The sequence below is a fragment of the Aquarana catesbeiana genome, linkage group LG07 (genome assembly GCF_042186555.1).
Source record: "Aquarana catesbeiana isolate 2022-GZ linkage group LG07, ASM4218655v1, whole genome shotgun sequence".
NCBI lineage: Eukaryota > Metazoa > Chordata > Amphibia > Anura > Ranidae > Aquarana > Aquarana catesbeiana.
Window position 1 is genome coordinate 108864530 of NC_133330.1, and position 13373 is coordinate 108877902.

A 13373-nucleotide genomic window follows, 5' to 3' on the forward strand; every position below is an offset into this window, starting at 1 on the left:
TTTAAAACAAACTCGTTTGAGGTTATCTTTTCCCACTGCGGGAGAAAATTCTTTAATCTTCCTCCCACAGGGACCCTGATGTCACTTGGGTTTAGGGTTTTGACTGGGGCGGTTAAAAAGTATGCCCCCTTATCCTTTTTGCCCTGTCAAGTGCTTTTTGGGTATGAAGTCCTTCTCTGTTTTTGAGGGTTCTTTTGGGGGGCGAAAAAACTTCCTTACATCGTTACATAGGTGAGGTTGAAAAAAGACAAGTCCAACCTATGTGTGTGATTATATGTCAGTATTACATTGTATATCCCTGTATGTTGTGGTCATTCAGGTGCTTATCTAATAGTTTCTTGAAACTATCGATGCCCCCAACTGAGACCACAGCCTGTGGAAGGGAAATCCACATCCTTGCCGCTCCTACGCTCTTGAAAGTTTAAATTTTTAGTGGGAAGAGTTTTCTTCTTATCCGCCGTCCTTTCTAAGGCGGTATCTAATTCAGAGCCGAAGACTAAGTCTCTTGTAAAAGGGACACTGCACAGGCGTGTTTTGGACGCTGTGTCTCCTCCCCCAAATTTTCATCCAGACTGACCTCCTGGCTGTGAGGGAAAACGCTGCAGTTTTAGCCGTAAATTTTACGGAATCAGTAGACGTCAGAAATGAAACTCGTCACCTTGAAAAGCATAGAGAAGGTTTTTAAGAGCTCCCCCTAGGAGCGCCTGCTTTTAGGTGTTCTTGTAGTTGTGATAACCAGAACTCCAGATTTCTAGCCACAAAGTGGCTACAACTGGTTTTAAGCCTCCCATAGAAGCATCCCAGGCCCTCTTAAAGACTACGTCTGTTCTCCTGTCCATTGAGTCCTTTAAATGACCCATATCCTCGAAAGCAAGGTCAGACTGTTTAGAGACTTTTTTACAGAGGGGTGTATAGTTAAGGTTTTTTTTCCAGACCGCCTCTGGGCTCTCGTCAAAGGGGAATCGTCTTTTAAGAGAATTTGGAAAGAAGACTTTATCCCGTTCGGCCTACTCCTTACGGACAAGGTCAGAAAGCACATTACGTATAGGGAATACTTTTGCCTTCTTTTTCCCCAGAGTCTCATACATCTTATCATGTATGGACAATTGAACTTCTTCTCCATCAATTTCCAGTGTATCATAAATAACGCTTATCAGCTCATCTACTTCTCCTCAAGAGAGCTTGTATTTTGCGGCTTTGTTAGCTACAGCCTGATCCTCCACCTGGTCTGAGTCTGCGTCAGAGAATTCAGGGCTAACTAACACGGGCCTATACTCCCTGACTGTATGGGGCTCCCTGGAGCTGGGTGTTGTAAGGCCTGATGAAGAGGGAATCACAGCTGCTCTACTGGTGGAAGCAGACGTGTTTACATCTGCGATTAACTCCCTGAGAGATTTAAAGGTTGACGACATCTCATCTTTAAAGGAGCTAAGGAATTTAGCCAAGGGAGAGTCTGCCTCTGTTTTAAATAAGCCTGCAATACATTGTCTGCATAAAGCTTTGTTAGAGCCTGAAGATAACTTATTTCCACAATTAGGGCCCTTTTTGCGGCCCGACTTGTCTTCCCTTGGAGCCTCCTTAGCCTGAAAATAAAGAAAGAATGAACTCAGCATCAAAAACCTTTTAGTCCTCTTTAAACACCCGTGTTGCAACCACCAAACTGCATATATCCGGGATAGTGAGGTATCCACCACCATGGGGTACTACAGGTCCCAGCCTTACAACTACCCACATGAAAAACCACAGTACAGGGCTTGCCCAGCAGCCTACCTGGGTTTGGCTGGTGCCTGCATCCACCGGAGCGTCCTGGGGATTAGGCCTCCATGGTCTCCCCCACCCCCCCCCCCGCTCCAGATCCCGCCACTAGTCCAGCATTGCTGGACGCTGGTCGGGAATAGTAGGCCCAGCCTGGGCTTTCCCCTTCCTCCTTGCGCCTCTAGAGACCCGGAAGTCTCGGCGCACAGTGATGACGCGGTTCTGCCAGAAATGACGCAAACGGCGTCTCCGGCCCCCACCGCAACTGCAGCAAGGAGCTGGGATGGACGAATCCACCAAGAACGCTCCTGGGGGAACCTGCCTCACTTTGGCACTGGAAGGAGGGGGGGGGGGGGGGGATGGGTCTGCTCCTTAACACGCTGGATGGTACCCTAGCCCTGAATAGCATAAGGTAGGAACTTCATTGGAGCCGATGGATAGGACCCAGTCCCCTCATGCAGTCTCCACTCCCTTCAGGCAGCCCCTGAGAGATGAAGTCCTCTCCTGGTTCCTGGCAACATGTTCCGTTCCTCCAACGGAGGAAACACAAATGACTGGCCAGGGACCTGAGGGACCGCCTTTTGAACTGTGGCAATGCGTTTCCTGTGGCGATGAGAGGGACTCCATCTCTCAAGGGCTGTCCTGGAAGACAACTGAGGAAAAGACATTAACTCAATAAAACTTGATTTTTTAACGCAATCAGTGCCTAAAAAAATATATGCCGAAGCATGGGGGCAATCCGCCCCCTAATGTTAGGAGCAACTCGCTCCTCCACCCCTGCCCCCCATGCTTCGGCATATATGCTTTTTTTTTTTTTTTAACTGTGGTGGTGAAATCACCTCCTACAGCGCTGGAGTCACGGCTTTACGTATCGTGGGAGCAAACGCTGTTGCTGTTAGAATAAATAAACCTGTGCTGCAGCTGAATGGCGTACCTGCTAAGCAAATGATGGTTAACAATAAGACAAAGCAACATTACAATAAAACAAAGTAAAAATAAAAAACATTACAGTTCTAAAATACAGTAACAATAGAGAGAACAATAGAATGGACAATAGAGAGCGAACATAAGAATAGAGAGAAGAAAAATAAAACCACAACTATTTTTGGCTTTTTTATTTTTTGTGTGTATTTTTTTTTTTTTTGCACTTTTATATAAACTGTAAACGTTCCAGATTAGGGTCTCTCAAAATGTGATGGCCATCTCATCTTTCGAGACCCTGTGTAAGTGTGCCCTAGGACTGTGCAATGCGGTACCCTACGCCAATACTCCACTAGTGTGTGGTAGCGTTCAAAACATTCACCAATGTGTGTGGTTGCGTTCAAAACATTTACCAACGCAAAGACCAGGTTGGTCAGGACAGGAGGGACAATAAAAAGGGGGTGTCACGCCTATATCCGCATTTTCTGTAGACACGACATCTTCTTTGGGGATTTCTTTGGGTAGGGGTAGCAGGGAGGAAAATGCCTCTCATGCACCCCGCTCACTGCATTTAGGTCGGGAAGCTGGGCCACAGCACCGTCTGGAAACAGAAGGGCTGTGATTATCTCTTCCTGGAATTTAAGGAAGGATCCAGTTCGTCCTGAAGCTTTGTATAGCACATAAGCATTCAGCAGAGCCAATTGGAATAAATATACAGACACTTTTTATACCAGCGTCTGGCCTTACGAGCAATTAGGTACGGCGCCATCGTTGGGTCCACCCCTCCCATGTTAAGGTTGTATTCATGGACACAAAGGGGTTTCTCCACAACACCAGTCACCGTTTGAATTTGGACCGTCATGTCTGCGTGAAGGGAGGAAATAACGAAAACATTCTTATTATCCCTCCACTTCACAGCGAGCAAATTATTACATCTCAAGCAGGCTCTCTCCCCCAGCCCAAGACGGGAATCTACAACCCGCTGGGGTAAGCCCTGGCGATTAGACCGCACGGTGCCACATGCGCCAATTCCATGATCAAACAAGTGACTAAAGTGTCACGCTTGTGTAATAATTGTCCACATACAAGTGGTATCCCTTTCCAAATAAGGGTGACACCAAGTCCCACACAATCTTACCAGCGCTCCCTATGTAGTCTGGGCAGTTCTCCGGCTCTACGTAACCATCTCGTAAACCATAAAACTATATGTATAGCCTGTTTCCCTGTCACAGAGCTTGTACATCTTGACCCCATATCTGGCACACTTGCTGGGAAGATACTGTTTGAATGGCAAGCGGCCAGAAAACTTAATCAGGGACTCAACGCAGACAACTTGATCTGGAAAAAACAAGGCTGCAAACTGATGGTTGAAGTGGTTTACGAGGGGCCAAATTTTGTAGAGCGGATTCAGGGTCACCCGATGACGACAGTTCATAGTCATTGAAATGCATGAACCGCAAGATCTGCTTGTATCGTGTCCTGGTCTTGGAGGCAGAGAACATGGGCATATGGTAATTGGGCCAGTGGACCAATATGACCACAACTCACTTTTTTTAGTTATGCCCATAAGTAGGTATAGGCCCAGGAAGGTTTTAAATCCGGAGACCGTAATAGGTCTCCAATCTCTGGCAAGGGTCAACTGGGGATTAGCGGCGATTAATTGACCAGCCTCCAAATCACTTTGGTCCACAATAGATCTATAGAGATCTTCCGTGAAAAACAGCGGATAAAAATCAAGTGACGTAAAATCAACTGTTTCCACCTGAATTCCAGATTGGCCAGTGAATGGGGGAAGTACGGGTGCTGCAGAAGTGGTGGGCTCCCAATTCAGATTGGCAAATGCAGCAGGAAGGGCACTATGGGCTCGACGGGCCTGTCTCTGTCTTCTTGGTGGCTGCGGGACACTAGTTGTGCTAGCCACCTCACCAGCTTGAACTGCACTTATGGGACTCGCCATATCACCAAGTGTTACAGCAGTGCTGGATGTACAATCAGGATGTACTAGGTCGCTGGTGCTTGCAAGTTCACCAGAAGGATGAGCAGCACTAGTACTGACTCTCTGCTCCATACGAGAGCCCTGCGGTTCTTGCACCTCAACAGATGAAAACAGGGTCGGGTACACCTGACCTTGGCAGGGACCACTACTCCGTCATCAGAGCCATCTGTCAGGGTGCCGCTGCTGTCTATAGGTTTGTATTCTGAGCCTGAATCTGACAGATGGGCGAGTTCCTCTTCACTCTCATCTGTCATGCTCAGAAATGTGTAGGCCTCTTCACTAGTGTACCTTTGATTGGACATTTTGGCCTCTAAATTGATACAACTAGTGAGACAAAAAAAAGTGCACCTGTCAGCGACTGCTTCAAACGCTACCAAAAAACTGTTAGCGTTGGCAGGGATCAGGCCTGACTCTGCGAATGCTGCAGTTATGTTTAGTATTTTGTAAGTGACAGTGATCGATTGATACTGCACTTGGGTGGCCTGGGCTGAGGGGCTAAATGCAGGTGCTGGCAGGTATCTGGGCTGATCCCGCTACCTCTGGGAACGTCAATATAGTTCTGATCAGATCAAAGATATCGATTCATTCAGACACCATACTACTAAAGGAGGTGTATGGTGCGTGAGTGGGTGTTAGCGCTACTGGCATTAATCCGACGCTGCCTTGGGTGATGCAGACCCTAACTGATGCTAAAACCTAACTGATATCACCCGCCGGGTGATCAGGGGGTTAGACCTTTTATTAGGTAATGTACGGCGGGTGCCCTGTCGCTATAAAAAAATAACTAACCAGCATCACCCGTGACACTAATACGGTGATCAAGGGGTTAAACCTTTATTAGGGGGGTTTAGGGGGGGTCCCTAGACCTATGGGCCTACTACTAAGTAGCAAAACACTGATTAGTGTCACAAATGACACCAGTACAGTGATCAAAGAAAAATATGAACACTGTACTGGGTGACACGACAGGGACAGGAGGGGGGGTAAAATGTGTGCCTAGTCTACATGTACTGTGTCAGTGTAGTGTTGGTGCAACTCACGTTTAGATGTCCTCTCTCCTCTCTCTGGAACGGAAAAGAATTCCAGAGAGGGAGATGACCTCACTTCCCCTGCCTGTGTTTACACTTACAGGCAAGGGAAGCATTTCATTCGTCAGAACCGATCAGCAGGTCCAGGCCAGAAATCATTGGCCTGGGCCTGGAGACTGATCAGTTCTGAAACTAATCCGAATGTCGCGGCCACCTAGTGGGCCGCGCGCCCGACGTTGGGTAACGTAGTTTCGCCCACCCGTGCCATTCTGCCACAGTAAAACTGCAGCGACTGTTCGGGAACCGGTTAAAGAGTTCGTAACCCTAAAATGAAAAAAACATATATGCTTTCAATTATACCTACTACTTAGTGAGTGTTATCTAACTTTTTTTTTTATTGAGCAGGTTGCTGTAAAATACCTGGTCACTTTAATGCCATGCCCCCACTCAGCCCTGATCTGCTCATAGACAGCTGCCTAATCTACAGGACACAAAGACAGAGAGTGCTATTCCCCTCTGTGTGTGACCTGACCAATAGCAATCACACATCCCCCTCAGCCCAGACCAATTATGACCCATAAAGAAGAAGTTGTAAACTGCAGTTTATTTATGATGTGTGTGAGAATAGCTGCAGGAAGTGATTGAAGTCGTTGTTACAGGAGGTTAGGGAGGACTACAGACTGAGCAGACTCTCAGCTGGAGTGAGTGTATTTAGAGTGCCAAGGTGGAGATCAGCTGAAGAGCTGTATTGCAGGTGGTTGGAGATAGGAGGGGGCTGCAGACTCATCAGAATGGAGTACATGTTAGAGCACTGAGGTGGAAATCGGCTGCAGGACAGGATAGAGATGGCCAGCAAGTGATTGCAGAAGGGGGAGAGCTGCAGGCTGTGTACATCAGAAATAGGGATACAGGACTCCTAATGCAGAGAGACAGGGACTGTACCTCCCTACTGTGTGTGACATCAGGCACTGCCTGCCCACTTAATAGTGGGACAAGCCCCCTCTAGTGTGGGAGAGAACTAAAGACTCAAGGAGGACTGTGCAGTCACGTGAAAACAGGATAGAAAAAAAAAAAAAAAGAAGGAGGTACAAAATGTTTAATCTTTCACAAATCCACATTTGATTATGGTTAACAAGTGTTGTTTCCTACATTAAAATGCACTGTGGTCGTAAGGTGTTTACATATTCTTTAAAGCACAACTTCAGCTTTCAGGTTCCCCCTTCCCCATTCTTGTACCATTTCCAGCATACATACAAGTACCTTATAATTCAGTTTCCTCCCAGCCATTTTCTTGATCTTTTCCAGCACTGGCATTCCTCAATGCTGCATAGAACAGTGCTCACATTGTGATATGTGATAGACAGTCTTTGCAGTATTTGGTACGAGCCCAGGCTGTGCGATATTGCAGCAGCTGGGTCAATTACAACATTCACTCAGAATAGCAGAATAACCCTGGACCTAGAGAACAAGCAGCTGCTAGTGGATAGAGTAGAGTGTCTGTGGAGGACCAGGCAGGGGATTAAGGTGATAATTGCAGCTAAAGGTATACTTTTTCTATGGGTTATTAAATTTTTTTCTTCATACAGAAACTATAATATATATTCCAAGTAAGATGCACTATTCCATCTTTATCCAATTTTTACGTTAGTTTTGAAATCACACTTTTAAAAGGTCTCGTTCAGACCATGTACAGAGATGTCAGTTTTTCTGCACATTGTGGTATGAACAGGGCACATAAAAGAAGCACATGAAAAATGTCAGTGTGCATAAAAACTCAGTAAATTGCGCATGAAAACCGATGTAAAACATGTGTCTTTGCAAGAGAAATATGCACGGTTTTCCCATCAGGTTTCATGCATGTATGGTGTGGACGAGCCCTAAGCAATCCTGGCACATGTATTGTAGTCACCTTATCTATATAGAAGTCAACTTCTGAGGCAGACTGAAATTCTCCTTCCAATGCAGAGATGCCACTAGTCCAGACAAGATTCTTCATCTTGTGTTTAAAAACAAGCAGCTGAATCCGAAACTCCTGCTCTGGAAGATCCAAGAAACCAGCAAGCTTGGCCACAGGCATGGTGGTGTAAAGCTTCAAGAAGCTGAGGGCAAGAGAGGGATATGAGGTAACAGGATACAGAAATAACATACCTCTGCAAGATATACAAATGTGACTCACCTCCGGATAGTGGACAGCTGAGCTTGCTGCTGAACTTCGTCCAAAAAGACTTTTAGTTGTTGTAGATAGGGTTCTTTGTGATAGTTAGGGTGAACATTATCATAGTTAGGGACCACTGGTGACAGGAACTTGGGACATGCAAAATTAAACAGCTCTTCATAGATCTGTGCATCTCTGTTAAATATATAAAAAAAAAAAAAAAAATCAAAATCAGACTTCGGGAGAATCGCTTTGGCTTATTTTTAAAACCTGTTAAAAAAAAAAAAAAAGACATGCGATGCCCACAGCAATCTATCATATCCATCCAGAGGAGTGCAAAAGAAAACTGCACAATCCTTTTTTTTCCTGTCAGCAGCACTAGAGGGTTCTTGTACACATACAGCTCTGCACTCAGGGAGCATACTCCAAGCTACCTCCCTGCTTTCCTCATTACACAGTAAGAGCACATACACATAACCAAAGAATATGCAGGCACAGTGTTTGAATATGCAATGTACAGGGAGTAAACCCTATGTTTTCAGTGCACACAAACACTTTACAATACAAAATGATCACTGTTGAGAAAATAATAGAAAATAATAGGGCGGGGCAGCACAGTGGTATAGTGGTTAGCACTCTCGCCTAGCAGTAAGAAGGGTTGCTGGTTCGAATCCCAACCACGACACTACCTGCCTGGAGTTTGCATGTTCTCCCTGTGCCTGCATGGGTTTCCTCTGGATCCTGTCTAAATTGTCGCTAGTATGTATGAATGTGAGTTAGGGACCTGAGATTGTAAGCTCCTTGAGGGTAGGGACTGATGTGAAATGTACAATGTATATGTAAAGCGCTGCATAAATTGACGGCGCTATATAAGTACCTGAAATAAATAAATAAAATAATAGGATTTGTATAACAGCTTACCTGTAAAATCCTTTTCTTGGAGTACATCATGGGACACAGAGCCCTAAATAATTACTTAAAGGGTTATAGGCCACCTCCAGGTGGTATACCCAAATCCAAGAAGTTCACTCCCTATATAGCCCCTCCTCCTTCCAGAAGCACATCAGTTTTTGTAGCAAAGCAATATACTTAAATCTCAAAAAAGAGGGGAGGGACCTCTGTGACCCATGATGTACTCCAAGAAAAGGATTTTACAGGTAAGCTGTTATAAAAATCCTATTTTCTTTATCGTACATCATGGGACACAGAGCCTTAAGAAATTATTTAATGGGACGTCCCATAGCAATGCTACTTGAGGGGAGGGAGACACAACCTGGAGGGTACCCCCAGACTTGAGGACCTATACTGCTGCCTGCAGCACACTGCGCCCAAAGTCGATATCCACATACCTCCTTACATCCACCTGATAAAATCTTGAATGTATGCACCGAAGACCAAGTTGCGGCCTTAAAGATCTGAGCCATGGAGGCCTGATGACGCACTGCCCAAGAAGCACTAACCACCCTAGTAGAGTGCGCCTTAACTTGAAAAGGGGGAATCTTACCCCTTAAATCATAAGCATGAATGATAACTTGCCGAATCCAATTAGCGACAGTGGATTTCGACGCAGCCTGTCCTTTTTTAGGACCCTCTGGCAGAATAAATAAGACATCAGTCTTAGGAATCTGAGCAGTTGCTGTTAAATACATTTTCAATGCTCTCACTACATCAAGACGATGTGGTGACTTATCTTCCCTGGAATATGGTTTTGGAAAAAACGATGGCAGGACAATATCTTGGTTCAGGTGGAAACCTGAGACCACTTTTGGCAAAAAACCTGGACGAGGGCGCAACACCACTCTGTCCTCATGAAAAATCAAATATGGCTCTTTACAAGAAAGAGCAGCCAATTCCAAAACCCTCCTTGCTGAGGATATAGCAGCCAAAAATACCAACTTCCTTGTCAGAAGGACTAGGGGAATGTGTTGTATCGGTTCAAATGGCTGTTTTTGTAACACAGACAAAACTAAGTTCAAGTCCCAGGGGTTCAAGGGAAGTTTGACGGGTGGATTAAGCCACGTCACCCCTTGTATAAAACCCCAGACTAAAGAATGAGTAGAAAGTGGTCTTTGAAATAAGACCAATAAAGCTGAGACTAGGCTTTTAATAGTACTCAAGGCCAATTACATTTCTAACCCCAATTGTAGAAAGGCAAGATTCTGCCTATGATATATCTCCGAGGGTGCCAACCCTTGGATTCACACCAGGAAACATAAGCCCTCCAGACTCTATAATATATAGTTCTGGAGGCTGGCTTCCTTGCATTAATTAAGGTAGAGATAACTGACCCGGAAAGCCCACGTTTCTTCAGAATGTGGGTTTCAATAGCCTAGCCGTTAAATTTCATGTTCGTAAGGTAGGATGGAATATCTGCCCCTGTGAGAGTAGGTCTGGCCGTAGTGGAAGTGGAAGGGACCATGGATCCTCCACCGCCATCTTTACGATTTCTGCATACCATGACCTTCTGGGCCATGCTGGTGCCACCAGAATTACCGGCTTTCTTTCCAGCTTGATCATGCAAAGAAGTCGAGGCAGCAACTGAATAGGGGGGGGGGGGGGATGCATAGATCAGTGAGAACTGATCCCACGGGGTCACCAACGCGTTTGCTCCGCATGCGAGTGGATCCCTTGTTCTGGCCACAAAGTTGACTAACTTCATGTTGAACCTGGATGCTAGAAGATCTACGTCCAGAGTTCCCCATCTTTGGCAAACAGTCCAAAATATGTCGGGGTGAAGAGGCCATTCCCCTGGGAATAACTGCTGGCGACTCAAGTAGTCCGCCTGCCAATTCTCTACTCCCGGAATGAAGACTGCCGATAGGCATGGAACATTCCTTTCTGCCCAAGTTAGAATATGGTTCACCTCTCTATGCGCTGAGAGACTTTTGGGGCCCCCTTGGTGATCGATATAGGCCACAGCTGTGGCATTGTTGGATTGAATCCTGACAGGACAATCCTGTAACCTGAAAGTCCAGGCCTTTAGAGCCAGACGCACTGCCCGAATTTCTAGGATACTGATGGGCAAGGTTCTTTCGGTTCTTGACCCTGGACAGTTGTCCTTTCTAGTACTGCTCCCCAGCCTGAAAGGCTGGCATCTGTTACCACTTTCCAGATGATGGGTCTGAAGGATTTTCCTTTCAGCAGATTCTGGGTTAGTAACCAAGTGAGGCTTTGGGACACTGTTGGGGATAGCCAAATTGGCAAGTCTAAAGCTTAAATTGTTTTGTTCCAAGTCGACAGGATACTGTTTTGCAACAGTCTTGAATGGAACTAGGCACAGGGAACGGTTTCGAATGAAGCCACCATGGTTCCTAGCAACCTCATGCAAAGGCGAATGGAGGGATCGCCTTTTGACCTGACCATCTGCACCAGTTCTCTTATGGAGTTGATTTTTGCCTGAGGCAAGAACACCTTTTCCTCGGCTGTGTCTATGATCAGACCCAGGTACTCCAGCCTTTTTAGCGGTATTAAGGAAGATTTCTCTAGGTTGAGAATCCAACCCAAACTTTCCAGATAATTGGTTGTAGTGCGTACGCTTTGCTCCAAACGAGCCACCGACTGATCTATTAGTAATAGATAGTCTAGGTACGCTATGACTGTTATCCCCTGTGCCCTTAACCTGAGAGGAGGGGCGGCCAGCACTTTTGTGAACACCCAGGGTGCTGTGGCTAGCCCGAAGGGCAGGGCTACAAACTAAAAATGCTGCTGTTCTAACTAACCGCTCACTGCAGAAACTTTTGGTGAGCGGGAAATATAGGGACATGCAGGTATGCATCGCTGATGTCGACTGATGCCAAAAATTCTCCTCCTAGAAGGATAGACACTACTGACCTGAGGTTTTCCTCTAGTCTGATGGCAGAGGCCGTCGCCACTGCCTAGAGGCAGAAGCCCCTGGTGCAGGGGAAAGAGCCCATTTAAATGAAGGACATTTATACTTTCTTTTGACTGGCAAAAGAGTACTTTTCCCACTAGAAATTGTTTGGATATATTTGTCCAAGTCTTCTCCAAATAATCGCTCCCCATGAAAAGGAAACCCAGTCATGGTGCTTCAGCTGACCAATTTTTTAACCACAGGATTCTACACATATGCACAAGCATAAGCGCAAGACCCCTGGTGAATAGAATCTTTAATGGCATCTATGGCAAAGCATAATGCTTTTGGTAGTTCAGCCAATTCCCGAGCTTGTTGTGCAAGAATCTCTCTAAGGGCCTGTTTAAATTGGTCCTTTAGTAATTGACAGACGCCTATTGCAGCGACTGCAGTCTGAGTAACGGCACCTGCCAAGGAAAAAGTAGATTTTAAACAGGGATTCCAACTTTTTATCTGTTAGATCCTTAAGCATTTGTGCATTGTCTACAGGACAAGTTAGGCCTTTATTCACACTGGAAACTGCAGCGTCAACTGCTGGTACTTTCCATTTTTTGGAGAATTTCTCCTCCAGGGGATAGAGAATTGAAAATCTCTTAGGAGGGAGAAAATGCTAATCCGGTGATCCCATTCAGCAAAAATAAGCTGTTCTAGCAATGCATGTGCAGGAAACGCATGCAAAGGCTGAGAAGGTTTTAAGGAACCCAAGGAAGAAACCGAGTTTTCAGGAGAGTGCGTTAGGGGCAGCATGAAAGTGGAACCATCTCCGTAAGAGTTTGTATCAGCAATTTCTTAGATTGTGAGTCTGAAAAAGGTTTATCTACCGTTATCGGTTTGTTTTTCCTCCTGATCGATTAAGGGCAACAACTCATCCTGAGCCCACTGTTCCCCTTGCAAAGGTTCTGAAGTGGGGGAGGGGGATCTAGCACGCTTCCTATCCATTTGAATGGAGGATGCCATTAAAGGTGCTAATTTTCCTTCCAGCCCCTGCAGGGAGGAGGAAAGGACATCTTCAGTCATGTATACAGGGACTAAGATGTGAGAAGCAGTTGTACCATCAATTTAGTCCAATGGCTCAACCTGGCTTGCCGTAACTGGTAATTCAGGCGAGGATGACAGCGTGGGAATGCGACTCGAGATCCTAACGCCTGGGGGTGAAACCTTTACTTCTTTGGTCTTTGTGGTGCCTTTTTTGGTAGGCATAGTCCTAAGCACAAAAACAGAGGCGCTATACAATTGCACTTAATCGCTGAATATAGTCATGACATTTAAAGCCGCTATAAGGTTCAGCCTAGTACTGGGAAAAAAAAGTGTCCATCATGTATCAGGAATGCCAGCTTGCAACCCTCACGTGTCCCACAGCTCCTTTGTCCCTGTGTGCAGGCTGTTTGTTTCCTCCTCGTCAGCCGAAGAGAGACTGTCCCAGCTGTAGTTTTATCTGTTTATGCCTGCCGTGCGTCCTCGTGGACGTTCACGGCACCGTGCTTAGGCCCCGCCCCTCCAAGAAAAAATTCCACCCCTTTTTACATTTAAAAATGTTCCCACGTTCGTGCGATGGATCTGGTCTATGGAGGCTATTTAAAACCAGCATGGATCCCTCCTGGAGCTCCTCAGAGCACTTCACTCACGACCAACACCTTAGACACTGGT

General features: G+C 45.9%; 1 protein-coding gene across 2 annotated transcripts in view; it reads right to left on the bottom strand.

Moving 5' to 3' along the window:
* The window catches only part of EIF3L (eukaryotic translation initiation factor 3 subunit L), an 89931-nt gene that overhangs the window by 5575 nt on the left and 70983 nt on the right, over positions 1-13373 (bottom strand). For both annotated transcript variants that reach the window (XM_073592612.1, XM_073592613.1), the window contains 2 exons: positions 7877-8050; positions 7610-7799 (listed from right to left, as the gene is read on the bottom strand). In XM_073592612.1, the coding sequence (XP_073448713.1) occupies positions 7610-7799; positions 7877-8050 (364 nt within the window). The remainder of the gene's footprint in view (positions 1-7609; positions 7800-7876; positions 8051-13373) is intronic.